This window comes from Copadichromis virginalis, linkage group LG3, assembly GCF_057382275.1.
Source record: "Copadichromis virginalis isolate Kocher_CV1m ecotype Utaka linkage group LG3, C_Virginalis_male_GT1.1, whole genome shotgun sequence".
Taxonomy (NCBI): Eukaryota; Metazoa; Chordata; class Actinopteri; order Cichliformes; family Cichlidae; genus Copadichromis; species Copadichromis virginalis.
The window spans coordinates 35,629,427-35,654,381 of record NC_140620.1 but is presented as its reverse complement, the minus strand read 5'-3'; the positions used below and the strand labels follow the sequence as shown (position 1 = coordinate 35,654,381).

The 24,955-nt window shown below is 38.9% G+C and overlaps 2 protein-coding genes across 6 annotated transcripts; both read left to right on the top strand.

The window, feature by feature from the left end:
• Positions 1-28: 28 nt before the first annotated feature.
• LOC146714369 (uncharacterized) lies at positions 29-11,577 on the top strand. 3 transcript variants are annotated; one of them, XM_085450828.1, is made up of 33 exons: positions 29-115; positions 490-581; positions 1,007-1,221; positions 1,826-2,040; positions 2,387-2,465; positions 2,553-2,635; positions 2,734-2,829; positions 2,916-3,012; positions 3,125-3,201; positions 3,318-3,401; positions 3,642-3,737; positions 3,813-3,909; positions 3,999-4,054; positions 4,178-4,234; positions 4,598-4,673; positions 4,750-4,829; positions 4,902-4,997; positions 5,077-5,173; positions 5,273-5,346; positions 5,471-5,560; positions 5,662-5,742; positions 6,033-6,200; positions 6,395-6,476; positions 6,744-6,784; positions 6,883-6,969; positions 7,761-7,856; positions 8,533-8,620; positions 8,711-8,754; positions 8,918-9,016; positions 10,180-10,272; positions 10,688-10,704; positions 10,778-10,851; positions 10,956-11,577. In XM_085450828.1, exons 3-32 carry the CDS (start codon positions 1,020-1,022, stop codon positions 10,782-10,784), a joined length of 2,655 nt encoding a protein of 884 aa, XP_085306954.1. In that variant the 5' UTR covers positions 29-115; positions 490-581; positions 1,007-1,019; the 3' UTR covers positions 10,785-10,851; positions 10,956-11,577. The 3 variants fall into 3 exon arrangements, with proteins under 3 accessions (XP_085306954.1, XP_085306953.1, XP_085306955.1); XM_085450827.1 differs by having other exon boundaries at positions 4,747-4,829; XM_085450829.1 differs by lacking the exons at positions 10,688-10,704; positions 10,778-10,851 and having other exon boundaries at positions 4,747-4,829.
• Positions 11,578-12,171: 594 nt separating this feature from the next.
• Positions 12,172-20,920, top strand: LOC146714368 (E3 ubiquitin-protein ligase TRIM21-like). 3 transcript variants are annotated; one of them, XR_014918802.1, is made up of 12 exons: positions 12,172-12,370; positions 14,432-14,650; positions 14,746-14,837; positions 15,501-15,720; positions 15,937-16,028; positions 17,138-17,233; positions 17,331-17,434; positions 17,575-17,695; positions 17,834-17,975; positions 18,057-18,083; positions 18,642-19,378; positions 19,761-20,920. XR_014918802.1 is itself a non-coding variant. In XM_085450842.1 (11 exons), exons 2-11 carry the CDS (start codon positions 14,449-14,451, stop codon positions 19,184-19,186), a joined length of 1,629 nt encoding a protein of 542 aa, XP_085306968.1. In that variant the 5' UTR covers positions 12,172-12,370; positions 14,432-14,448; the 3' UTR covers positions 19,187-20,920. The 3 variants fall into 3 exon arrangements, 2 of the variants coding, with proteins under 2 accessions (XP_085306968.1, XP_085306967.1); XM_085450842.1 differs by having other exon boundaries at positions 17,575-17,683; positions 18,642-20,920; XM_085450841.1 differs by having other exon boundaries at positions 18,642-20,920.
• Positions 20,921-24,955: the final 4,035 nt, after the last annotated feature.

The following is a 24,955-nucleotide window of genomic DNA, read 5'->3' as shown; positions in this document are numbered from 1 at the left end:
AAAAGCACAAAACAAAGCATACCAAACATCATGTCAGCACAGAGGTAACGGTAGACAAAGGAAGAGAAGAGTGCACAGTAGAGGCACCACATGCATCCATCGCCCTGATTCTATTGTAAGTAACACAGAGAGCAGATTTATCCAGCTGATCTTTGCTATTGTTTGTTACGATAGAAAACAGAGGAGAGCAAAATCAAGAATCCACGGTGCCCTAAATAATGAGGAGCCTGTACATCATCAAGTCACAGCTTATTTCGGTGTGATGCTACAAATGGATATCTAACGTACTCCAGGAATTGTAATCAATTTTTAAAAAAGTAGAATTGACTACTTTATTGTTATTATTATTATTATTTAGTTTGTTTAAACTATGATAGAAGTAGGTGATGGAGAAGACACATGTAGAGGTTTAGCTGTAGTCACGTCAAAATTGAAAAGGGAAGCAATGAAACTGATGTTTTACGGTGCTTTCCTGTTGTCTATCATCAGACAGTTACCTGGAAGACGACCCAGTGGCTGCCTTTTGATGCCAGCCTGCTGCTTTTAATGCAGTAGGTCTGCAACCAACACAAGCCAGTTAGGTAAATAATATTAGCAATTAAAAATTTAGTTTTCTAATATTAGGGAAGTGACGACTTACAGTAGAAAAGATGGACCCGCAGCAGCAGCTGTGGATAAGGGGAAGTGTGTCACTTTCGCTACCTGAGCCGCTGCAGCTGTTGTAGCTTGGATGTTTTTAAACGTTTATATGATGATCCAGATGTTAATGCACATTTTGAAAAGAAAAAAAAAATCATAGTTTTTGTGCGTACAACACAAGAAAATGGTAAAAGATAACTGTTCTCACATTTGAGGTAAAATGAACACTGTAATAACAATCACAGAAAGTTTACGTTCTTGATAGTGTTTCGTGAATCACTCTGTGCAGTCAGCACAGTTATTTTGAGAGCAAAAAAGGAAGTCACACAGCATCCTCTGTGTGTCTTTTGTTGTGTGTGTAATGCAGACACGCAGCAAAAATGGAGCTCCAGGTTTGTCACTCCTGCGGATGGTCCAAAGTGACAACTTACCAGGGCCTGAGAATTCACCAGGGGAAGATGGGATGCACCCCGAAGGGTGTGAGGGTTTCAGACCCTCCACAGCATTACACACAGAGCTATGTGGGACACACAAAAACTCAAATGGACCTCAGGCTAGATGTCCACACCTCTTTCAAGATTGGTAGGTTTGTTTGTTTTTTAAATATTATGTTGTGTGAGTTCAAGATTATAACTTTTCTTTCAAACTGATAAAAACACCCCAATAGGAAAAGACCTGATCCAACATGTTCTCACTCCCAAAGTGTAACATTTTATGCTAGGTGACAAATCATCAGTATATTACGCTTCTGGGCACCCAACACATCCCTATATCATGAGAAAAATGAGGAAACATGAGAACTGTTTGGAATGAATCTACACATGTACCTTTATTTTACTATCTAACACTATCTAACAGCATTAAAGTTGTGGTTAGGGTTAGGGTTAGGGTTAGGGTTGGAATACATGGTTTAAATGTCTATTACTGAGGGAGCGTCATTCTCCTGGATTTCCTCCATAACCTGGCGCCTACCATAAAAACACGGAAGGTCACCTTTCGTTTTCCTCAGGAATGCCGTGGGACGTATATTATGCCTCAGGTGTGAGAACGGGATCCCATATCAGCAGATTAAAGCAAACCAAACCGGAATTAGTTAAAAAAAAAAAATTTTCATTGCTATAAATTTCTATTTTTGCTTAAAACTATTTAAAATCTTCATTTGACTCTTGAATTACGTGACAAACAGAAACAACAGAATATTCAAACCTGAGCCTCCAGGTTTGTCACTGCGGATGGAACAAAGTTACGACTTACCAGGGATTAAGAATTCACCAGGGGAAGATGGGATGCACACCAAAGGGAGTGAGGATCCCCCAAAAAGAGCAGTACAACTGGAAAAATCAGTGGGAGGAGGACACGGAATACTGGAAACCAGCTAAGAAGGCGACTGTAAAGGAAGAGGTATGAGTTTGCTTTTTAGGCCAATAAATGAGTGACAGGAAGCACTTTAAGCTTTGTCCACCACCACCACCTTTTCTTTTTTTCAGAATGAAAAATAACAAAATAATAATTTATAAAAGTAAAGGATGACTTAATGACTTTAGTTGCTTGATGTTTCGTTAAATCACGTGGTGAACAGACGACCCCGACATTTTGATAATCAAGGTCACCGAAAGTGTAGTAACTTGCAGCTCCCCCTAAATGCTCCTAGCTGGCTGTGTTACTTTTGATCACTGTACAAAAACTTCCATGTTAGTGTTTTCATTACATATCAACTTTTTCTCAACTTTATCCGTCAACCTGACAGAATTTTCCAGAGTCACCAAGCGTGTACGGCTATGCCAACTCTGGAGCAACGGCCATATTCAAGGAAGAATACAAACTGAGTATGTACGCAGTTAGAATTTAGTAAAAACATGATTCTCATACAACAAAATGTGGAGGCTAACATGGAGCTGTGTTCTTACTTACAGCAGCTTCTGCATATACACAGCACTACTCCCAAAGAGCCAGAAAGTCGCAGCATCAGCTGCAGGAACACTCCACCCTTCCACAGGTACTACAGTTATCGTTAATAATGATAGTTAGAGTTAATAGTCGGCCAATTTTAAAGTGAGTAAACAGTAACATATAAATGTAATCAATACTTTTTAGGTGAGCAGGCCTGCCAGGGAGCCTTCAGCACCACCATACCCAGGAAATGTAGTCAGGCCTAAGAAGAAAAAAGTAAAGCAGAAAACATTATCACAGGTACCTTTTTGTTTTTACAAGTTAAGATATTTTTCTTTTAAACTTTAAAAGAAAGTTTAAACGAAGAACTGTTTTCTATCTTTTAGATAGAAAACAGCAGCACGATGGTAGAATACCTGAGTGTTGACCTCTGTAGAGACTATGCAACAACAGCAACCAAAATCAAGCAGGAGCCCAAATCACGTAAGTACAAACAAAGAATTAAGTGTTACAGTTTATTCAAGACAAGCTTTGTTCAAATCATTAGGAATAGATTAAAAAAGTGTGATAAAAAATCATCTGCTCTTAATTACAGCACTTCACACAACTCCACAGCCATCTTTCCACAGAGCCAGCCGTCGCCTGCTGCAGGAGTTCCCCCCTGGTTTAGAGGTACTGTGTTTTTTTGCTAAATAATGCTTAAGCATGTGACAAACCACCAAAGTTTACTGCTGACGCTTTTTTTAAAGTGCAATATCACTGGAATTAAAGTGTTTTCTGTATGTCAGGTACAAAGATCCTTGCCTCCAACTCCTCCACCACGGGAACAAACAGTGCTGCCTATGAAAAAAGACAGCAGGGAGCAAACACAGGTACAAAACAGATTGTTTGAAGTGTAGCTTTTGTGTTTTAGTTATCCTTGACTTCTTTAAACAACCACATAATCAGTCCCAGCTACGGTAAAACACCGGGAAAAGCAGGTAATACAGTTTAAGATTTAGCATTGCCTTTTTTTTTTTAAATTGTATTTTGCTATTTAGATTCAGGATGGAAATATCTGCTCAAATAACTTTAAAGTGATTAAATATGTCAGTGGAATCAATATTTTTCAGATGAACAGACCTGCCAGGCAGCCTTCAGCACCATCATACCCAGGAAACATAGTCAGGCCTAAGAAGAAAAAAGTGAAGCAGCAAACATTTTCACAGGTGCCTCACTGTTTTAGATTTTAAGGTTATTGTATTTTGTTTTTTCCAGTTTAAGTAACTTTTTGTCTCTCTTAGACAGAAGACAGTAGAGAAGTGGCAGGATATCTGAGCATTGACTGCTGTGCAGACTATCCAACAACAACAACCAAAATCAAGGAGGAGCCCAAGTCACGTATGTATAAACAAAGAAATTAACAAAATGTATACAAAAGAAGATGGTTTTTTTTAACCTGTCTGAAAAAACCCTCCTTTTTATTATAGCACTAGCAACCCCACAACCATCTTTCCAAAGAGCCACCAGCGTTCAGCAGCAGGAGGTAGAGTGCGGTGATTTTCTCTAAGTGTTCCAGCTTGTGCGCTAAAACAGCAGAGTTTGGTATCACGTAGCGCTGTGGTTTGAAAAAGAGGAAGAAGCTGTGTTTTCTTTTTCTATGTTTCAGGTTCCCCTGGAAGCAGCAGTGATGCTCAAAAATCAAGAGAGGAAGGATCAAACACAGGTACCAGACGGGCTGCTTGAAGCAGAACCTTTGTTTTAGTATTTAATCTTTAGCATCTCACATTTATAGTACAGTTACTGACTGCAGAACATCCCTCAGAGGAAGAGTTTGGTGAAGGACTGTCCAGCACCAAACCAACTAATCACATCATCCTCATGTACTTTGTCTTTAATGCTAAGCAGCAAATGTTAGCCAAGCTGGCATCATGATCATCATAATTAACATGCATGTAGCCCATCTTAGTCTACTCTTTGACAGCATCAATGAGCAGTTAGCGTGGCTGTTGTTTTTTCATTCATTCTATAGTAAAAAGTCTTCAATAACGGCAGCTAGTTTTCAAATAGTTTCATTTTAACCTGACAGAATTCACCAGGACCAGCAAAGACAAGCAGCAGTAACAGCTCTGCAGCAACGTTCAGAGAGGATGAATACGAATCAGGTGTGTACAGAGCTACGATCTAAGAGTATGACTTTGAATAGAAGCGAAAGCTGGAACTATGATCTTTTTACAGCAGCTTCTGCACAACGCTCCACCCAAAGAGCCAATAACTCAAAGTCAGACCATCAACTTTACGAGTTCCCCACCCTTCCACAGGTACAATGGATCCATTCATAGTACTTTAAAATTAGTAAACAGCAGCATGTAAATGGAATCCATATTTTACAGGTGACTGCACCTGCCAGGGAGCCTTCAGCACCACCATACCCAGGAAATGTAATCCAATCTAAGGAGGAACAAATAAAGCAACAACCATTATCACATGTATGTCACTGTTTTAGACCTTAGGACTTTAGGTTTTACACATGTTTCTTCAGTTTAAGAAACGTTTTGTCTCTCTTAGGCAGTAGACAGTAGTGCAATGACAGGATATATAAACATTGACCCATCTACAGACTATGCAACACCAGCAGCCAAAATCAAGGAGAAGCCAAAATCACGTATGTGTGACCAAAGAAATAAAGTTTATTCAAGACAAATTATTTTTAAAAAATTTGTCTGGGAAAAAAAACATTAAAGCAATCCTTTTTTCCTCACAGCACCCCCAACCTCACAACCATCTTTCCAAAGAGCCACCAGTGACCAGCAGCAGGAATTCTCCACAGGTTTGAAGGTAGAGTCCTGTGACTTTCTCAAAGAAATGTTTCGGCTTGTGTAACAAACCACCAGAGTTTGGTGTCATGAAGCAGTGTTTTGGTAAAACAAGAATAACATGTGTTTCTCTAAAAATGTTTCAGGTTAGAAGATCTGTCGGAGAACCTCCAAGTACTCGAGAACCGGAAACAGCAGAGCTGCTAGAAAAGAAAGAGACGAAGGATCAGAGACAGGTATTGAATAGACTGTACGAGGCCGACCTTTGTTCAGGCATTTAGTCAAATCATAGTCATTAGCAGTCAACATTTGCATTACAGTGCATAACATCTTGCAGATGATGAGTCCAGCAACCACAAACCCAGCACCAGCAGGCCAAGCTGAGGAAAATCACACACAGAATCAAACATTTTCACAGGTACTGCAATTTAACACATTAGACTGATGACCTTTAACCCCTTAAGGCCTGAAATATGAATTGCCAGAAAATTCAACCGTATCTACAATGAACATCCACCACTGTAACAAAAAAAGTAGCTCCCCCTTTAAGTGATGAATGAGCTTTATGCATGTTTTTAAGCCAGTGTAGTCCTTTCTTTTATAAAATTGAGCCTCTTGTGACGTATACTAGGAACATTATTTTATTCATTCACTTTATTTCTGGTTGTTTTGAACGTTACGGCAAATGTTTCAATTTTAAACCTCCAGGCAAGCAAATCAGCCAGAGACCACCCGACAGCACCACCTCCGGTCCCGCCGAAGAAGAAGCATTCGGCTTTATTCAAGGAAAGGCTGGAGAGATTCAAAGCTGAATTACAGCCAAAACTTCAGATGACAGAGGGGAAGAACTGTGAAGTCAGAGCCTGCAGACCAGAGGTAAACAGGAAGCTGTAGCATGTAGTCACCAACGGCACCTGATCAGAATTAATCTAATTAATTTAGCTACATTTGAACTTTTAATCTAAGACTTTTTAAGTATTGTCGTTGAAAACATCTTACAAATGTTTGAGATACAGTTTGTACTCTGAAATGTCTCAAATTTTAACAGCGATCCTCTCGTTTTTTGACAGAACATTTCAGATGTAATGAGTGCAAACACACAAACAAGTCCTGCAGCAGCGGACGTCTCACCGAAGGACAATCCAACACAGTGTATGTGATCGTATGGTTCAGGCGATAAACATTCAGAATCAGAATACTTTATTAATCCCACAGGAAATGATGTGCCCCAAGACAGTAAGAGTAACTAACTGAACTAAATGAAATATTACAACATATAACAAAATAGCTCTACTTATAAATATCCTAGCTTATTACACAAAATTAAACATATATATAGTTGACACTGAGGTGCCCCTCTATGATTTCAGGCTAATGCATTCATGCTCAATGATGTAGCTGTTGTGTTTGTGTTTGCAGTGGATCACGCTGCAGAGGCTGAGCTCTCCACTGGTGTGAAGGTACAGAGTCTTGCATATCTCTCACTCACAGTTGTGACACTGCAGAGCGTTCTGATGGGAATGCTTGAGTTTGGTTGTCGCTATGGATGTTTTTTCAGGTGAAGGAACTCGCCCGCATGTTTTCAGCCAAGGAAACGCTGATTTCAACAAAGGAGAAACACGGAGCCAACCAAAAACCATCTCAGGTAAAACCCTCTTATATCCTGTAGTACATCCCCAAGTTAGGGATAACCTAGAACAGGGCTGTCAAACATAAGGGCCAGGGTCCTGTATGGGCCTGGCAAAGACTTCAATCTGGCCCACTGGATGTTTTTGGAAAACGTGAAGGAGGTCATATATTTTAAGCTTTTTATTTTATAACTACAGACAGGTCTGTGAATTATGCTACCAGAACCTTTTCTGCAATTTATTTTTTACAATTTTCACGCAAAGAGCAGCGCTGACAGTCCTTTAACCTCGGTTTCCAACTGGGGGAAAAGGAGGAAAAAAAGGATCTTACGGCTTTGAGGTGCTCAATATGTACAGCAATTTATTTATTTACAATTCATTATTTCCTAAATGCACTCAGCTGAAAACAGAATTCAGAATGTTCTCTCAGCTTCTCAGCTCTCAAATCAATTCCTCACTGCTGCTCAGTCCTCACATTTCAAGATCCCAGTTAACAGCTGGCTCTCTGCTGGCTGCCAGCTGGAGGTTGAGAGGCTGCTGTCCATCCAGTCATCAAATACGCACTCAAAGCAGCCAATCAGCAGTCTCCACCTGTCTCAACAGTCAACACAAACCCACACATACGTTAATGGGAGGAGCCAAATATGTAAAACATGGGACATGATCATGATCACGGACCAACACCTGTGCTCGAGCCTGAAGGCTAAAATACACAAAATATAGAATCTTTAATCATGTCTACGATGACCCCCCACCCCAAACACCATTTAATGAATCACGGCTTTCTAATATGTTCAATATCTTTCAGGTGAAACTGCTGGCTCAAAGGTTTTCAGTCATTTCTGCCCAGGAAACAGCAGCCAAAGCAAAGGAGGAGCACGGGGAGGAGCAGAAACCCACACAGGTGCAGGGCGAGTGATCTGTTGCCTTTCCTCCATCAGTGGAAAAGTCATTTAGCTCTTTGATCCAGCCTGAAGTACCCAAATAATTCATGAGTGGATCCTGTTTTAGCTTCAAGCTGCTGGTTGAGCAAAATATTACATTTAAAGTTTTTATGTTGGAGTTCATTGTTTTTCTTTCTGTAGTTCAAGACCTTGTGTCCGTGTCGATGCAGCATCATCAGGCACGCACTCTTTATTTACAGAACACACACATTTATAAGAGGAAAGAGTCGCTACTCTCGATGCGCCCGGCCTCAGGGTGCTCTCTCTCTCAAAGCAGTGGCTCTTGCTTCTCACTGTCAAGTATGCAGATCAGCTACAGCACAGAAGTGTGGGCATGTGTCCATCTCCAGGTCTGGGCAAACTGCCTAATAAGCACAGGTTAATTAGGGAATGCACAGCCAGTGTCCCAAATACTCCACCTACTCTCTGCACCGCACTGCACCACTCCTCCTCCTGCAGTTGAGCCAGAACCGTGCCCCTCTGCGAGCACGTTTCACAGAAAACCATGAGCTAGATGAATCCATCATGAAGCAAACATATATCATATATGTTTGCAATATATCACAGGAGACAAATACAGGGAGCTGTGTTGTTATTCTTCATGCGTTATAAACTATTATCCACCTTTTCTGACAGATGGTGACAGATTCAAAAAGCGATCCCATTGAAATCAATTCTGCAGCAGCGAAAGCATCACTAACAGCAGAGAAGGATCCCAAAATATGTATGTCACAATATGAGAATGTTTATATGTAAAATTGAGAAAAATACAATAAAAAACATGGCTGATGATTACTATCATCTTTTTCTACAGCGTGTGAAAATGCACCACTCTCAGATTTCTCCTCTGGTTTGAAGGTACGACTTCCTGTGCACGAAAAACATCTGACACTCGTTCAGCCAGACCTGACAGCTTGTTTCACTGCAGCTGCTGCACCTGAGTGTTTCTTTACTACAGGAGAGGTTTTATCTGTTTTCTTTGCTTGATTGTTTTCAGTTCTTATTGCTTGCTGCATTTTAGGTGAAGGATCTGGCCCGGATGTTTTCAGCCAATACAACACAGGAGAAAACAATCGGACTAAAAGAGAAACGGAGAGAAGAACAGAAACCTGCAAATGGGGTAAACCACAGTCAATGTCATTTAGAAAGCAGAGAGCATAATGTGGTTTGTACTGTAGAGGGTGTAGGGGGGTGAAGCAGGAAATGCTGCTAAAGCAGGAAGTGTTGGTTTTTCTTCCGATGATATTCTTGGTATGAGTGAAAACAGAAACATATATTCCCTTTTTGGGTTATGCAACCACCAAAGAGGGTGATTCTTAGTTTTTAACAAATTCTGTTTCCTCTATCGTTTTGCGCTGACTTCACCACAATCTGACCAAGAAGTCTAAAAAAAGAGCTAAAAGTCATGTTGAGATAGCACAACTGTGCCGGGGTTAGCACATGTTTTCTAGTTTTACACTTTCTGTGTGAAGCTTTCATGTTCTCCTTCGGCTGACCTGATGTGGCATAAGTGGGAAAGAAGATGTTGTTTTATCATCTTTACTGCTGACTTTGACCTTTTTTATCAAAAGACAAAATGACCGTCTGTTAAGCAGCTGCTAGAAAGTAAACTGGACTTTTGTTGTAGCTCTTCCAACTCCCCAATTCTATAAGACCAGAACACGTCTGGGACTACATTTGGACACCGATCAGAAAGTAGTGCTTTGTAATAACACAAATTTTGCTATTGATCCAATACAATACTAGTACTGCCAATACTGATGCTTTCAACCTATAAAGGCAGCTTATGTAGGAGAGAGCAGTGTCTCATGATTTATGAGCTTGATCATCACTAATTGAAACATTGTGAACACATTTTACTGGACACTAAATCATTGTGATTTTTATTTTGTACAATAATGAGTTAACAAAACACACCTTTTGGGTTTTCATGTGTTCTGAAACTGGATTATTTTGGAGACATGGACCCGTAAACGAGTCTGTCTCTAAAGGACTTCTGGTCGCTGTGCTGTAAGCTAACAATAAAACAGATGTGTAGTCAACACAAAAAGGTTCAGACATGTTTCATACTGCATGTTCAAGGGTTTTTTTCATTTCCAAGAAAAAAAAAATTCAACACTATTAGTAACAAAGTAACAATCCTATCACACAAGTATTGATCCGATACCAATACCACCGTTGGTATCCATACCATCGATATTTAGTTGGATCCACCCACCTCTACCACAAAGTCCATGGTTGGGTGATAATTCGATGGATACTTGAGTGCCTACTATCTTTCAGGTGAAGCTGCTTATCCAGAAGCTTTCAGCCAGGGAAACTAAAGATCATCAAAAAGAGAAAGACCCAGACATGAAGGATCGAAACCACTCAAAGGTACGGCACATATTTCATATTTAAAATATCTGTTTCAGATTTTTCCTCAAGCTTTTAGTCCTGAGTTTTAGAACTGCAGCCAGTGCTCGATTAGCAGCTGATTTGTTGGAAACGTGGAAACTCAAGTCTCAAACATGTCTTATTGTTTCAAAATAAAATCCTTTTTAACATTTTCTGATGCTTTTAATATGAAAGAGCAGTTGTGGTTTGTGTTAGCAGCTAGGTAACTGTGTTTTGGTTTGGTTGTTTTTAGCTGTGAAAGCTAACAAGTAGGTAGCTGAAGACCATGAAATATTATTATAGCTTTTAACAAGCGGTGCTGCAACTCCAAACTTTTTTTTAAACAGTGCCCCGTCACTACTGTTGTTGCCTTGTTCTCCTCATCCTCTTTTTCCTTCTTTCTTATTATTCTCAGAAGGATGAATCCTTTCGTTTACATTTATTTGTTTGCATCATTGTTGTCATGGAGTTTGTTTAAACAGAATTATGTGTGCCACTTGCAACAAGCATGAGTGGAGGCAGGTTGGTCCCCCTAAGGGAGGTCAGGTCTTGCCTGGAGAGGGGGACCAAAAAAAAAAAGTAAAAACAGTTTGATCATGTCTCATTTGTATTCATAGCAGGTATGATTCCTGTTTCCTGGCATTGTTATATTTACAGATGTGTTGTTTTTGTTGTAACTGTAGTGGATATAAGGCTGGATCCGGGCACAGGGAAGCAAGTGAGAGCCAGAGAAGAGAAGCAGAAAGCTCCAGAGGTTTAGACGTAATTCAGCAATCTGCTTGGGCTCAGCAGGCTGATCCATGGGAAATCTTACTGGGAGGTGGAGGTTAGCAACACGAGCATCTGGGTGTAATAAAAGCCAGCACAAGCCGTAAGGAGAACCTCTCACAAAACCCCAAAAATGATTCCTGGGTGATCGCAAAAAGATGACAAAGTCTGCACAGTCCTCACAGAACCACCTGCTTCATTTGCCCAAAGGAAAACCTCACAAACGTTGGAGTTTTTGTGGATTACAATGAAGGTTTTGTTTCATTCTACGAACCACAAAGTGTTTATTTACTGGGGAACTTCACCCCTATTTCAGTTTGCATGTTAAAGAAGATGCTTACCATCAGTAACTATGCATGGGTGTTTGTGTATATGTGCAGTTCTTATTATTATATTTTTTCTTTAAGTGCCATGTTTGGTAGCATATGCGGGGGTTCTGCCCGGGTGTTAATGGTAAATCATTCAGTCCCAGTCTGCTGTCATGTATAAGCCTAGATGTTGCTTTTGTTTCATGAAAAATAAATAAACTCATCTATCTCTCTGTCTCTCTCTTCCTTATCATCCAGTGAGGAGGATATGACAATTACAGAGTGCAGCTACTACACTTTTATTAGTGTTCAGCATGAAAAGCATGAAAAAAAGCCCTGCGTGCTAAATGAGGAGTGTCTTTTACGCCCCACCTTCTCCTTTACACTTTACTGTCTAAAAGTATTAAATATATTAAATACCCACCTAATCGTTCTAACTTACTGTCATGTAAAAGATCGCATCAGGCTTCCCGTCAGTTTTAAACTTTAATTTTTTGGGGGATTATAATATTGGTAAAAAAAAAAACAATCCACTTCTAACCACGAAAAAAAGTGTCGGCATAAAAAACTAATTAACTGATTAAACTCATTATAATTTCACCTTGACTGCCTGTCTTCCACATTAAACGGCTTTTATCGGAAGCTTGTTTTAATATGTATTGTGCTACTGTTGTAAGCTACGTTAAATACTGTTATAAAAAATATCAGTTAAAAATATTCAAAATATCAGGATCAGGAAGATGTCAGCTGTGTTTGTATTTATTTTCTCTCGTTATTCTTTCTTTTTTTCCCCTTTTTTTCCTCATGACGTTTGTGTGTTTGTTTCTTTTCCATGACGTTTCCAGTAACCGAGTATTTCGTAGTGACGTGTCGCAACTCCTTACAGTTGAATTTAAAGGGCTGGTTTCGGGATTAATATGGAAAAAAACGAAACTGAAACTGAACCAGAGAGGAGCAAAGTTTGGAGACAGCAGCAGATCGCACAGCCGAGGATCGAGACATTGCGAGATACGAAGGAGCAGGTAGGCTGCTCAGCACTTTGGTGTTTACTTTTTGAAAAGTCTCATGACAAAATAACCTGACAATCTCACTAACACTCCCTCTCGTGCCTGCATGAGTGAAGGAGAATCAGATCATTTTAAAATATTACGACTTTGTATAATATTATATATTATATGAATTTTATTTTGTGTAGATGTTGTGAAGTCATCTTGTGTGTGAATTAAAATCTAACAAGTTGATCGTTAACTGGTAGTTTGCAGAGTGCAGCACACAACGTTATATAGACACAAACTCCAGTTAATTACACGTCGATCGTTTGAAGATAAGGAAGCTGTTACAACCTGCGGGGTGTGTGCTCAAACTACTTTTTTCCACTAGGCTGCTTTTCTTTCCATGGCAGGAATAAACAAATCCAACCTGAAATACAAATACTACTCTTGGAGAGTCATTTTAACTCCTTCTAGTCCAGAGCAGACATGGTGTGAGTGTTTGTGCTGTGCAAAGGAAAATGTCACTTCCCCCTTCTTCACGCATAGTCAAACACTGAAAGGTAGATTTATGTATGGGTTTATATAAAGAGACATGATATAACCATAAATTCATGTTTTATGGTGACCTGCATCAATAAAACTAATTTCGTTTTATTGTTACTAATTGCATTTATGTAGATCCCCGTGTTATGTACACGACCCATGTCTTTGTACATTTATATTTGACTAAACATCATGTACACTATAACCACACATAAACATTCATTTTTTCTCCTACACCAAGTTGATTGGGATTAGACACAAACTTATGCAACACAACTCCAAACGGTTCATGTGTAACAGTCACTGTTACACATGAACCACTGAATAGTACTTTTGTCGCACTGTATAAGGGTCTTAGATTTGAATTCAGGCTGGGGACAGTGTGGCGTTTGCATGTTCTCCCTGTGCCTGGGTGGGTATTTCCTCCCACAGTAAGGCAAGGCAAGGCAAGTTTATTTGTATAGCACAATTCAACAACAAGGTCTGCTTTACAGAGCCATAAGAAACAAAAACAAATAAAAAGCATGATTTAAAATTGATTAAAACAAGCAAACAAACTAACTAACTAATTAACAAACAAACAAACAAAACAGTATATAAAATCAAAACAGATAAAATCACAAATAGATAAAATCAGTAGTTAAAATGTAAGTTTTGAAATTTAAGCTTAAAAGTGTGGATTTGGTGCTTTATTCAAATGCAGCTGAGAACAGGTGAGTCTTCAACCTGGATTTAAATAAACTGAGTGTTTCAGCTGATCTGAGGCTTTCTGGGAGTTTGTTCCAGATATAAGGAGCATAAAAGCTGAATGCAGCTTCTCCGTGTCTGGTTCTGACTCTGGGAACTGATAAAAGACCAGATCCAGATGACCTGAGGGATCTGGAAGGTTCATACTGGGTCAGGAGGTCACAGACATGTTAGGTCAATCATGTTGCATGTTGTTTAATCTTAAGCCCTGGTCACTCTTGATGTAATCACAATGTAATCTTACTGTGACAGAACTCTTTAACTTCCTGTTTTCATTTGGCTAGAGAAATAAATAAATATCTCATTAATCTCATATGGATATGTATTTCTGATATAAGGACATCTGTGTTAGTAACTATGACAGCATTGAACCGAAAAAGCTATTTTTAACCTGAAACCCGCATTAAACCCATTAAACTACTGTACAAGTAGTTTGGTTCCTAATGTTAAGAAAAGCACAATACTTGAAATAATCTGGAAGAATACTTACATTTCCGAAAGTTGTAAACACAGCCAGTATGCAGTCTGCACCACAACTATATGGTCACACGCAAAATAAAAATAAAAATGATAAAGCTCTCAATTTAAGTTTTATTAATCACCTGGCTATTAGAATGAAGAGAAACAGTAATGAGAAAACAGATGAAAGAAAAACTTCTTGCCAGAGGATGTGGAGGTGTGGTGAAATTTAGGGAAAGATAGACATAGAGTTAAGGATGTTAAAGTAAATTAGACATGATTAAATCATACACCGCTCATTTTTGCTTTACTCACAAATATGTTGACAAAATTTTTTTACAGACACCCAACTTATCAACATGAACAAACAGGTTTGCCACTGCGGTTGGACCAAACATACAACTTACCACGGCTTGAGAGTTCACCAGGGAATGAAGGGATGCACGCCAAAGGGAATGAGGATCCCTCAAAGTGAACAATCCAGGTTCTCCCATAAACCGAGCTACAATGAATCTCAAATCAAAATAGAAGAGCCTTTTGTGGATTACTTCAAGAGTTCTGGTGAGTGTTTGTGCTGATGTAGGACCAGGAGAAATATTCTCACTAAAACTTCTGTTATCATCCCAGTTTACAGTGCCTGTCTTCTTTCTCTACAGTCTTTGAGACTCCACAGCGCTCTCGTCAAACTACTGAACTTGAAGATTTGAGAGCTCGTAATTTTCTGCAATCTTCTATCGGTGGACAGCAGGTACTGCATATTTCTTAAGGACGACAATTCAGATGCATGTAAAATGGACTTACACAGAAGTATACATTATCAAGCCAAAATAAATCTCCTCATGAAGAGCACAAGGTGGCCGAAAACATCACTTTGCCAGTTTGCTAAGAATTTACAGGCCTTTTGCCTGCATTACAGATTAATTCCTGATTTCAAAGTAAAACTATATAAACATTAGTTTTATTCTTCCTCCAAAGGTAAAGAGTATGTAACCTGAAACCCTTATTAAACCCATTCAACTACTGTACCATTAGTATCACATTCTGAGTTTGGTTCAAAATGTTAACAAAAGCAAGATACTTCAAATAATTTGGAACAACACTTACTTTTCTGACGGTTTTAAATACAGCCAGTATGCAGTCTATACCACGACTACTATGGTCACAAAAAATAAATAGAAATGATAAAGCTGTTAATTTAAGTTTTATTGATCGCCTGCCTACAAAAATGAAAAGAAACAGATGAAATAGAAACTGCTTACCAGAGGAGTGTAGAGGTGTGGTGAAATTTAGGGAAAGATAGACATAGAGGTAAGGATGTTGTTAAACTAAATTAGACACGAACTACATCCTTAAATCATACGCTGCTCATTTTTGCTTCACTGACAAATATGTTGATAATATTCTGTTGCAGACACCCAACTTATCCAACATGAACAAACAGGTTTGCCACTGCGGTTGGACCAAATATACAACTTACCACGGCTTGAGAGTTCACCAGGGAATGATGGGATGCACACCAAAAGGAATGAGGATCCCTCAAAGCGAACAATCCAGGTTCTCCCATAAACCGAGCTACAATGAACCTCAAATCAAAATAGAAGAGCCTTTTGTGGATGACTTAAAGAGTTCTGGTGAGTGCACCGATGGTACAGCATTTGTGCTGATGCAGGACCAGGAAAAATGTCCTCACTAAAACTGCTGTTATCATCCCAGTTTACAGTAACCGTTGATGTATTTCAGCATTTTATGTATTTTAGCAGTATAGTGACCCCAACATCACGCTTAAACCATTCATAACTGATAACAGGCATAGAACAGTTTACAGTGACAGTCTTCTTTCTCTACAGTCTTTGAGACTCCACATCGCTCTCATCTAACTACTGAACTTGAAGATTCCAGAGCTCGCCGAGTTCTGGACTTTTCTATTGGTGGACAGCAGGTACTGCATATTTCTTAAGGACGACCATTCAGATGCATGTAAAATGGACCCATACTGAAGTATACATTATGAAGCCAAAATAAATCTCCTCATAAAGAGCACAAGGTGGCCAAAGGCATCATTTTGCTCATTTGCTAAGAATTTAACAAGCCTTTGGCTGCATCGTTCAACAGATTCATTGCTGACTTCAAAGTAAAACTACATAAACATTAGTTTCATTCTTCCTCCAAAGGTAAAGAAAATGTAACGAGTTCCATTTGTTTGTTTGTCTGCCTGTCTTTCTGTTTCTTAGGAAGATGTTAGTTTTCAATATCATTTTCAAATTTTGTGTGATGTTTGATACCAATAACAACTCCAGCCGATTTCATTTTGGTGAACAGAACTTCACTACAATAGGCCTTGGAGGACATGAGCACCTAGGATGACTAAGCATTTTACCTTGACCTTCTTTGTTTGAGCGTAAGGTCAAAGTTGACGCTTGCGCTCTGTTGCTCTTGTTGTAGCTTATGGTTGGCACAGCTCACAGCTCAGTAAGCAGCAATCAGTCTTAAACAGAAAGCTCTGTGTTTGCATACAGCTCAGTCAAAGCCACCACACCCCTAACTTTAGGCCTTTATTAATATCCACATAGATAGATCATATAGCCAATTTTTTGACAGTAAAACTTTTTGTACCTGGTTTTAAACATGTATTTTAATCCTATTTAGCCTGACATTTTGACACTAGAGTCTGTCTGTTGGGACTGAATCCCTTTCGGAGCCATCCTCCAGTGGCCACTAGAGGAACTGCTGTTTATGAGAATTCATTTTCCAGCCCAATATTAATCAGTTCTCCAGGTTGATTAATAATTGGATTGTTTATCCACCATTACATTAACATTTGCAGTGTCCAGTGACATGCTTCATGTGTGCTATCATCTCTGGTACAAGCTCAAAGCAGGAACTCTTTTAAAAGCGCTATACAAATACAGGCAAAAAAAAAAAAAATGCTCGCAAACCTGAAAAACACAAAACTCTCGTGCCAGCAAATCTCAGCATAACAGTCGACTCTTTTTTTTTAATCTCATTATAACTTGTAAATATTATACGTGTCCTTTGTCCTCTTTCAAGGCTAAACAAGAAAAACTGAAAGCTCATTTACAGCAACAAATTCATATCAGAGAGCACAAAATGGCAGAAGTCAGATCATCAGTAACAGACTGCAAGGTAAAGACTGTAACATATGTTTGACTTTTTTGTTTTGTTGTTTTGTTTGCTTTAATATCTTTGCTCTAAACCCTCCACTCTGTTTGACGGCTTTCAGGCTAGTTTGGATGCAGAGTGGCTGGAAGTCAACGATTTCTTCTCAGACATAATAAAAGTTGTGGAGGATGCTCGGCAGCAAGCCCTTCAGCCTCTGGAGGAAAGGTTGGTCCTGTGAGATTATGATGTTGCAGTTAGTCTCTCAGTTCATCAGTGAGGAACAGCTTAACATCACCACGGAGATCCTTTGTGTTGCTATGGTGCAGTACATTTGAATAAAATAGGCTCTCTTGTGCACACTCTAGGAGACGGAAAGTAAAAAGAGACACTCAGGATCTCCTCCAGAAGCTTCAGAGAGAAATTGATGTGCTCAAAAAGGCCATTGATGAGTCAATCAAAAACCCAGACTTGGAGGTGAGCCACAAGGTCCTGAAGTCCATCTTCTGGTCTTTTGAATACTGGAGCATAAAAGCACTTAAAAGAGGAAACATTTAATTTCTATTCTGTGTCAGTTCTGCTTCATTTAAAATCATTACATTTAATGATGTCTGTACACATATACAGGTTTCTCCTCTAACAGGCCTGAATGACTCTAACTGGAAAAACGTACATGTTGACACTTCACTGTCCTTCGGCACACTGAGAGCTACGACTTCAACCATGATGAAGCAAATTCACAAGGAACTGGATAAACTCTCACCCATCGGTGAGTCTTTTGATTCATCATGACTAGTATTAAAATCTATACTTGATATACTGCATCTTACTCAGATTTCTACTTCCACAGAATTCAAGAGGATTCCTACATTTGCAGGTGTGTATGTCAAATTAAGAACAGTATTAAAATAGAAAGAAATGGCAATTGTTCCACATTTTCATTGTAAATACATACAAGACACACTGATGGACAACAGACAAGTCCCAGATGTTGACATTGACTAACAGAAGGAAACAGGTGCGGCTCAAATGTTGAAAGGATGGATCCTCAGTTTCTTATTGGAAAAAATCCTTTGGGAAATTATCATGTTTGACCTAAGTTATAACTGATTTCAAAATAAAATCCCCATGATACTTACAGTATAGGTATTTAGATTCTTTAAACTCCGGCATTTAAATGTAGTTTACTAAACTAAAATCTAATTTTCTAATGTAATATTCAAAGGTCATTTAGAAAACAATGGCAAAGATCATTTTAAGATAACCAATTTTAATATTTTCTCACTTGTTATCTTTTTATCCAGTTAATACAAGTAGCTGGTGAGATGTTGAAACTGTATGACATGAGTTATATTTTTTCTGTTGATGATCTCTTTCTGGTCGTACTGTAACAATTAAATCATCTTTTTAATCACGTGTGTTCTTTTGACCGCAGTGGACGTGAAGCTGGACCCCACCACCGCACACCAAAGACTTGAAATTTCTGATAATGGGAAAAAAGTGAAAGATAGTGGAAATATGTCGACAGATCCTGACTCTCTGCAGAGGTTTGATGTATTTGGAAGTGTCCTGGGGCTCAACAGGCTGTCCTCTGGCAGGGCATACTGGGAGGTGGAGGTCAGGAATAAGCCCGGGTGGGATCTGGGTGTGGCGAGACGTGACGCAAACCGCAAGGGGAAACTCTCAATCAGTCCTGACAATGGTTACTGGGTTGTTGTACATTATGAAGATCAGAAATATGCAGCCCTAACAACACCACCAGGGAGCCTGTCACCTAAAAGGAAACCTCGGAAAGTCGGGGTGTTTGTAGATTATGAGGAAGGTCTTGTGTCCTTTTACGATGTGACATCTCAGTCTCACATCTACTCATTTACTGAGTGTTCGTTCGGTGGTGAGATCCTCCCGTACTTCAGTCCACATCTGAAACAAAATGAGAAAAACAGCGATCCTTTGATTATCTCTACTGTGCAAAAGCAGTAGTAATCACATGCACTGGATCTGGTGCAGTGAATGCATCACTGATAAGCAATATATGTGTCCAGGTGTGCAGTAACAGTTTAATGTTTTTTCTGTGTTTAAACAGAGTTTTCTTACCTCTCTACCAGGCATTTGCTTGCCCAATTTTCAACATTATTCATTATAACATGCATGGATGAAGATCTCCTGACTCAGGTTTTTATGTACTATATTTTCTCACTTTTATTTTCATTTGAAAAGTAAAAACTAAGTCTTACATACAGCAGTGCAAATGTATGAATTTACAGAAACAATTGTTAGCATGCGTGTTGAAACACCTTTTGCAAAAGACAGAAATGACAAAATCTCTTCTAAAGATAAAGCTGTTAAAACACTTTAGACACTATTCCTGTTTCTTTAAGAAAAAACATTAGGACATATTATGATCAAATGATGTTACGTACTGATCACCAGTAACTGGAGCTGGTAGATTTTTCAAAATCAGCTATTAGCCAATTCCTATCACAGTAGCATGAAAACACTATTTTTTAAAGTTTTGTTTTATTTATCTTCTAATCCCTTATAAAACAAATTGCAGACAACCAGCAGACTGAGGAACTTCCTCTGAAAGCTCTTGGATTATCCCACTGTTGGTCTCCTTCACTCACTCACGTGTCTCGGATAAATGTCTTCACAGACATTTTAAACACTTTGACCAATTTTTTCACTGCCCCTTATTTGGACATTTGTAGCCTAAACCTCTGAGTGCTATGTCACGTTTGCAGCATTAAAATCATGCACCTAGATAAAGGTAACAATAAGAAGTAATTTTGATATGAATCCCTTGAATGCAACAGGACACTTGACTTTGTTGTACGTGGACTGGTGTATGTATGAATCTGAATCCTTTAGTAAATAATATAAGTGTGTGTATGTGCTTTTCTACTCACTTTGAGCAGATTGCTTTCTCACTACAAGCCTTGGGGTACTGGGGGTAACTCAGGACTCAGGATCTGTGACACACAGGGGAGCCAGGGATCAAACCACAAACTATGCCAATAGCAGATGGCCTGGCTTACCAACTAAGCCACAGGGGCCTCTAAAATGTTAAGTTAACTTTGTGCATTTAGGGTTATATCAAATGTCTGCTTTCTTAAGAGTTGCAAGACTTGAGTACTTGAAATCTCTGTGTGCCTGTGACATTTGGACTCTGCTGTGTACAGCTGTGATCCCTTCCACCACCATACATGCACACATACTCATTTTCATATAAAAAAATCAAAAATTATTTATAACCACGAAAAATTAATACCAAATCCTAGGTGCTTTGGGCATTTTGACCCCTTGAGTGATCTGTTGGTCCCCACAAGTACAGCATCATGCCAATTTCATGTGCTAAAAAGGTGTCTAAACATGCACACACAGACACCTCAGCACTCTCTTCCCACGGCTCTGACTATAAATGCTGTTTGTTTTAATTGTATAACAAAGGATGGATCACGAGTTCTTCGTGTTGTGTTTGGCTGATTGTCCATCACTTACTGTGTCAACAAAATGTTTACTTACTTACTCTTTGTAGCTCTGTTTTACAGATCCTTTTTGTAACTATTTCAATCTGCTCAATCATTTGTTTCATTTTGTAGTTTTGCTTGTCAGACTTCTTACATTGTGGTCTTCAGGAGTCACTATATGCCATTTAATAGATGTGTGTAATATATTTTATGACATCAGATGTACAGAAATGAATAAAATTGTCATTTAGGAACATTTGTTTTGCATTTTTTTGTCATGATGTTACCACAAATAAATTTGTGGCATATACATATAATGTATTATTATTATTATTATTATTATTATTAATACTACTACTAATAATAATAATTGATATTATTATTTATTTGTCATTTAGGTGAATGTGGCAGTAACAACAGGGTGATGCTGCTTTTATCTCCTTTGAGTTGAAATGTGTCCCAATAACCACAGTTTATCTTTACAAGATTCACTTCTGACTTTACTGCACTTTTATTTGTTTCTGTCACAAACACTCACCTAATTTTCTCATAGTTATTTTTTTTAGATATCTTGCTTGATCAGATGTGACTAGAATAAGGCTTCTTGAACCATTATAAGCTTCATTCTGACCTGTGATTCTCATCAAACAGTTCCCATTCACCTGGTCCTCTATTATCGTGTAGCAGGTTCTCCTCAGAACCATCCACAAAGGCAGGGAGCTATTGAAAGATTCCATCAAACCCTGAGGTTCTTGTTGCATGCTTATTATACAGAACTGGATCCTGACTGGGAGGAGAGACTGCCGTGGCTCATGCTAGCAGCAAGAGAAGTCACCCAAGGTAGTACTGGGTTCAGCCCATATGAATTGGTTTTTGTTCACACTGTTCAGGGTCCAGGAGCAGTTTTACAGGATGACTGGAAGACCCTCCCACCTCCTGTAAATCTGGCAGACTATGTTAATGGCTTTAGAAGGAGGTTGTATGAAGCTGTAAAACAGGCAAAAGTTCAACTGAACACAGATGAAAAATCAGTTTTACTGTAGAGCTGAAACACTTGAGTTTAGTTCAGGGGACAAAGTGTTGGTACTGCTTCCTGATATTAACTTGTCCATATTCTGTACTGCAGCAGGTGTCAGATCAAAATTATCTGGTTGCTACTCTTGAACGCAGAAGGAAATCACAACTTTTTAATGTAAACCTGTTAAATCTCTACCATGTTCCTGTATGTGGTGCAGAGGATGTGAATTCAATTGTTGTGGCAGCTCTTTCAGAGGGGTTGGTTAGTGGGAGGGTCGAAACTGGGGAGGAATGTTTGGCAGCGTTTCTATCACACTTCACTGGAAAAACAGGATCAACTGAAGTCTGAAGTGAAGTACATGTTGATAATATTGCTTCATGTTCAAATTGATCATCCCCATGCTTGCTTGTACAAAAACCAGATCTGACCTTTCAACCCTGCACCGATTGTCGTAAAGTTAACCAGGTCACAAAGATGGATTCTTTCCATTGTCACGTGTCAATGACTGTGTGGACGGGATAGTCTCAGCAAAATTTGTCAGTAAATTTGACTTGTTAAAAGGTTACTGGCTGTGTTCAGATGCAGGCAGTAGCGGTTTTTGATACGGGCGACACGGGCGGTTGCCTGGGGCGGCATCGTTGTGGGGGGTGTCACGGGCATCGGCAAAACAAAATGTAAAAAAAATTGCTCGTACTCATGTTTTCTATCACCCATTTGCTGGGAGTTAGGCCGCCGATAAGTTTCTCAAAGCATTTATGCAACTGGGCGATAGTCATTCAGGCAGCTCACCATGTTCTTCTTGGGCACTGGAGTGGCTGACTTAAAGCGGGATGGTATAATAGACTGTAGCAGTGAGAGGTTGAAGATGGTGATGAGAACACTTTAACAGTCTTTGTTGTTGTTACACTCTCAGTATGTATGAGAGTATGAGAGGTGTGTGGCCCTCCAATTCTGTTCCTTCTGCAAATATACCCCAAACCGTGTTGTCAAAACAGTCCTGTAGGGCTGTGGTGGCTTCTGCGGTCCACACTACTCGATAGTGGAGAAGGAAGCATTGGCTTATGGGCTCTATAAAATTTTTGAAGTGTATGCAGGGGCAAGTGATAATCCTATTGTAGTTAACACAGATCAAATCTTTCATTGCTCTGAGTCTGGGGACCCAGTGTTTATGTGTTTCTGGTTTTGAATAATTTTTTGATTTAGCATTGTTCTTGGCATTGTTATTTGTATTTCTATTTTCCTTAATTCTCCCCTGTTATATTTGTTAGTTTCTAGTCTTTAGGCTTTGTTGCCTCGTCTGTGTTCCATGTGTTCAAGTTAGTTGTGTTCTCATGTCTGTTCTTACCCAGTCACAGTGTCAAGTCCACGTTTCAGTCCATGTCTCATGTGTCCTGTTTTATTTTGATAGTCCCTGTCCTGTGTGCAGTGTATTTAGTTTTCTTCCTCCTTTGTCTCACTATGTCATATTTGTCCCATTTGTGTTCCACTTACGTTTGGATCACCTAAATCCATGACAGTCATTCAGGCAGTAATGCCTGGCCTGGAAACAAGCACCTGTGGCTACACAATAATTACATTTTATTTTGAAAATATAAGTAATGTAACTAGAAAAACAAAGTTGTAGAAAGCCTAAACTTAGTTTTACAGAAATTAAATCTGAGACTTTGTTTCATTGTAAGATTATAACAATAGTGGCAATGTTGTTGTTAATATTTGCATACAGTGTTATATTAATTTAAGTATTGTACTAGAAATTTTAAGGATAATAAAGAAATGTGATTAAAAAATGACCACAAATTGTTTTTTAATTTAGTGGAACTTAAAATGTTTGTCAGTCAGTAAACAATTAGTATTGTACAGTCAGAAACATCAAGTTGTTCTTAGTACTGTATACGTGCAATGAATAAGTTGTCCTAACATAGTCATCTTAAATAAGCTTTACTTAATTCTTTTTATTTCTGGGAACTATTTAGTTTGTAAGAGTATTGAGTTTCAGTTAAGTTTATTTTCACTTTAGCATATTTATTATTATTATGTCCATTTCGTACTACATACAGATGTTTAGTTAATATCTGCAGACAGACACATTTTCCCTGTAACAATGTTCTCACTCCAACATCAGTTTAAAAATTTGATTCATGTAATGCTGAGCCAGTCATATTTTTGTGATTAAATCATCACTATATCTTAATTAAAGTATAATTTAAGTGCAATGCTGGTGTGCAGGGGTGCTTTGTGGGAATGCTGTTAACTTATTATAAAATGCTATGTCTATTTTAAGCTGTTAGCCAAATAATAAGCAGAGATATTTCTGTCTTTCTTAAAAAGTCAGATCCTTAGAGATTATTTGAAAAATGGATCAATGGCTATCACAAAATGAAACACTCTAAACCTGCACTGGGAAAACAATCCCTTATTTCACCTGTGATCACATACTTTGTTTTTCCTGCACAGCAATGACCAACACAAGGAAAGAGTTCGCTGAGTGAAAAAGGATGAAGATCCGGTGCAGCTGGTGTCAGGAAATGAAGAAAAAGCCTGATCACTTTCTCTGTACAAAAACAAGAGGCAAGGGGAAATCTTACTGGAAAATCCTTGGGAAACCTTACTGGGAGGTGGAGGTTAGCAACACAAGCATCTGGGTGTAATAAAAGCAAGCACAAGCCATAAGGAGAACCTCTCACAAAACCCCAAAAATGATTCGCACAAAGATGACAAAGTCTGCACAGTCCTCACAGAACCACCTGCTTCCTTTGCCCAAAGGAAAACCTCACAAACGTTGGAGTTTTTTTGAGTTACGAGGAAGGTTTTGTGTCATTCTACAAATCAAAGAGTGTTTGTTTACTGGGGAACTTCACCCCTATCTCAGTTTGCATGTTGAAGAAGATGGTGCCACTGCTAGCCATCAGTATACATGGGTGTGGTATTTTTTGTGAACTGGTTTGTGTATATGTGCATTTGTTATTATTATATTTTTTTCTTTAAGTGCCATGTTTGAAGCAGGTGCAGGGGTTCTACCCGGGTGTTAATGGTAAATCATTCAGTCCCAGTCTGCTGTCACATATTGCTTTTGCTTCATGCTGGAAATGGAAAATAAATAAACTCATCTATCTCTCTGCCTCTCTCTTCTTTATTGTCCAGTGAGGAGGATATGACACTTTTATGTGTTTAGCTTAAAAAAACATTTTTTTAAATGACCTGCGTGCTAAATGAGGAGTGTCCTTTGCACACAAAGCCCCACCTGTGTGACAAACACCTCTACTT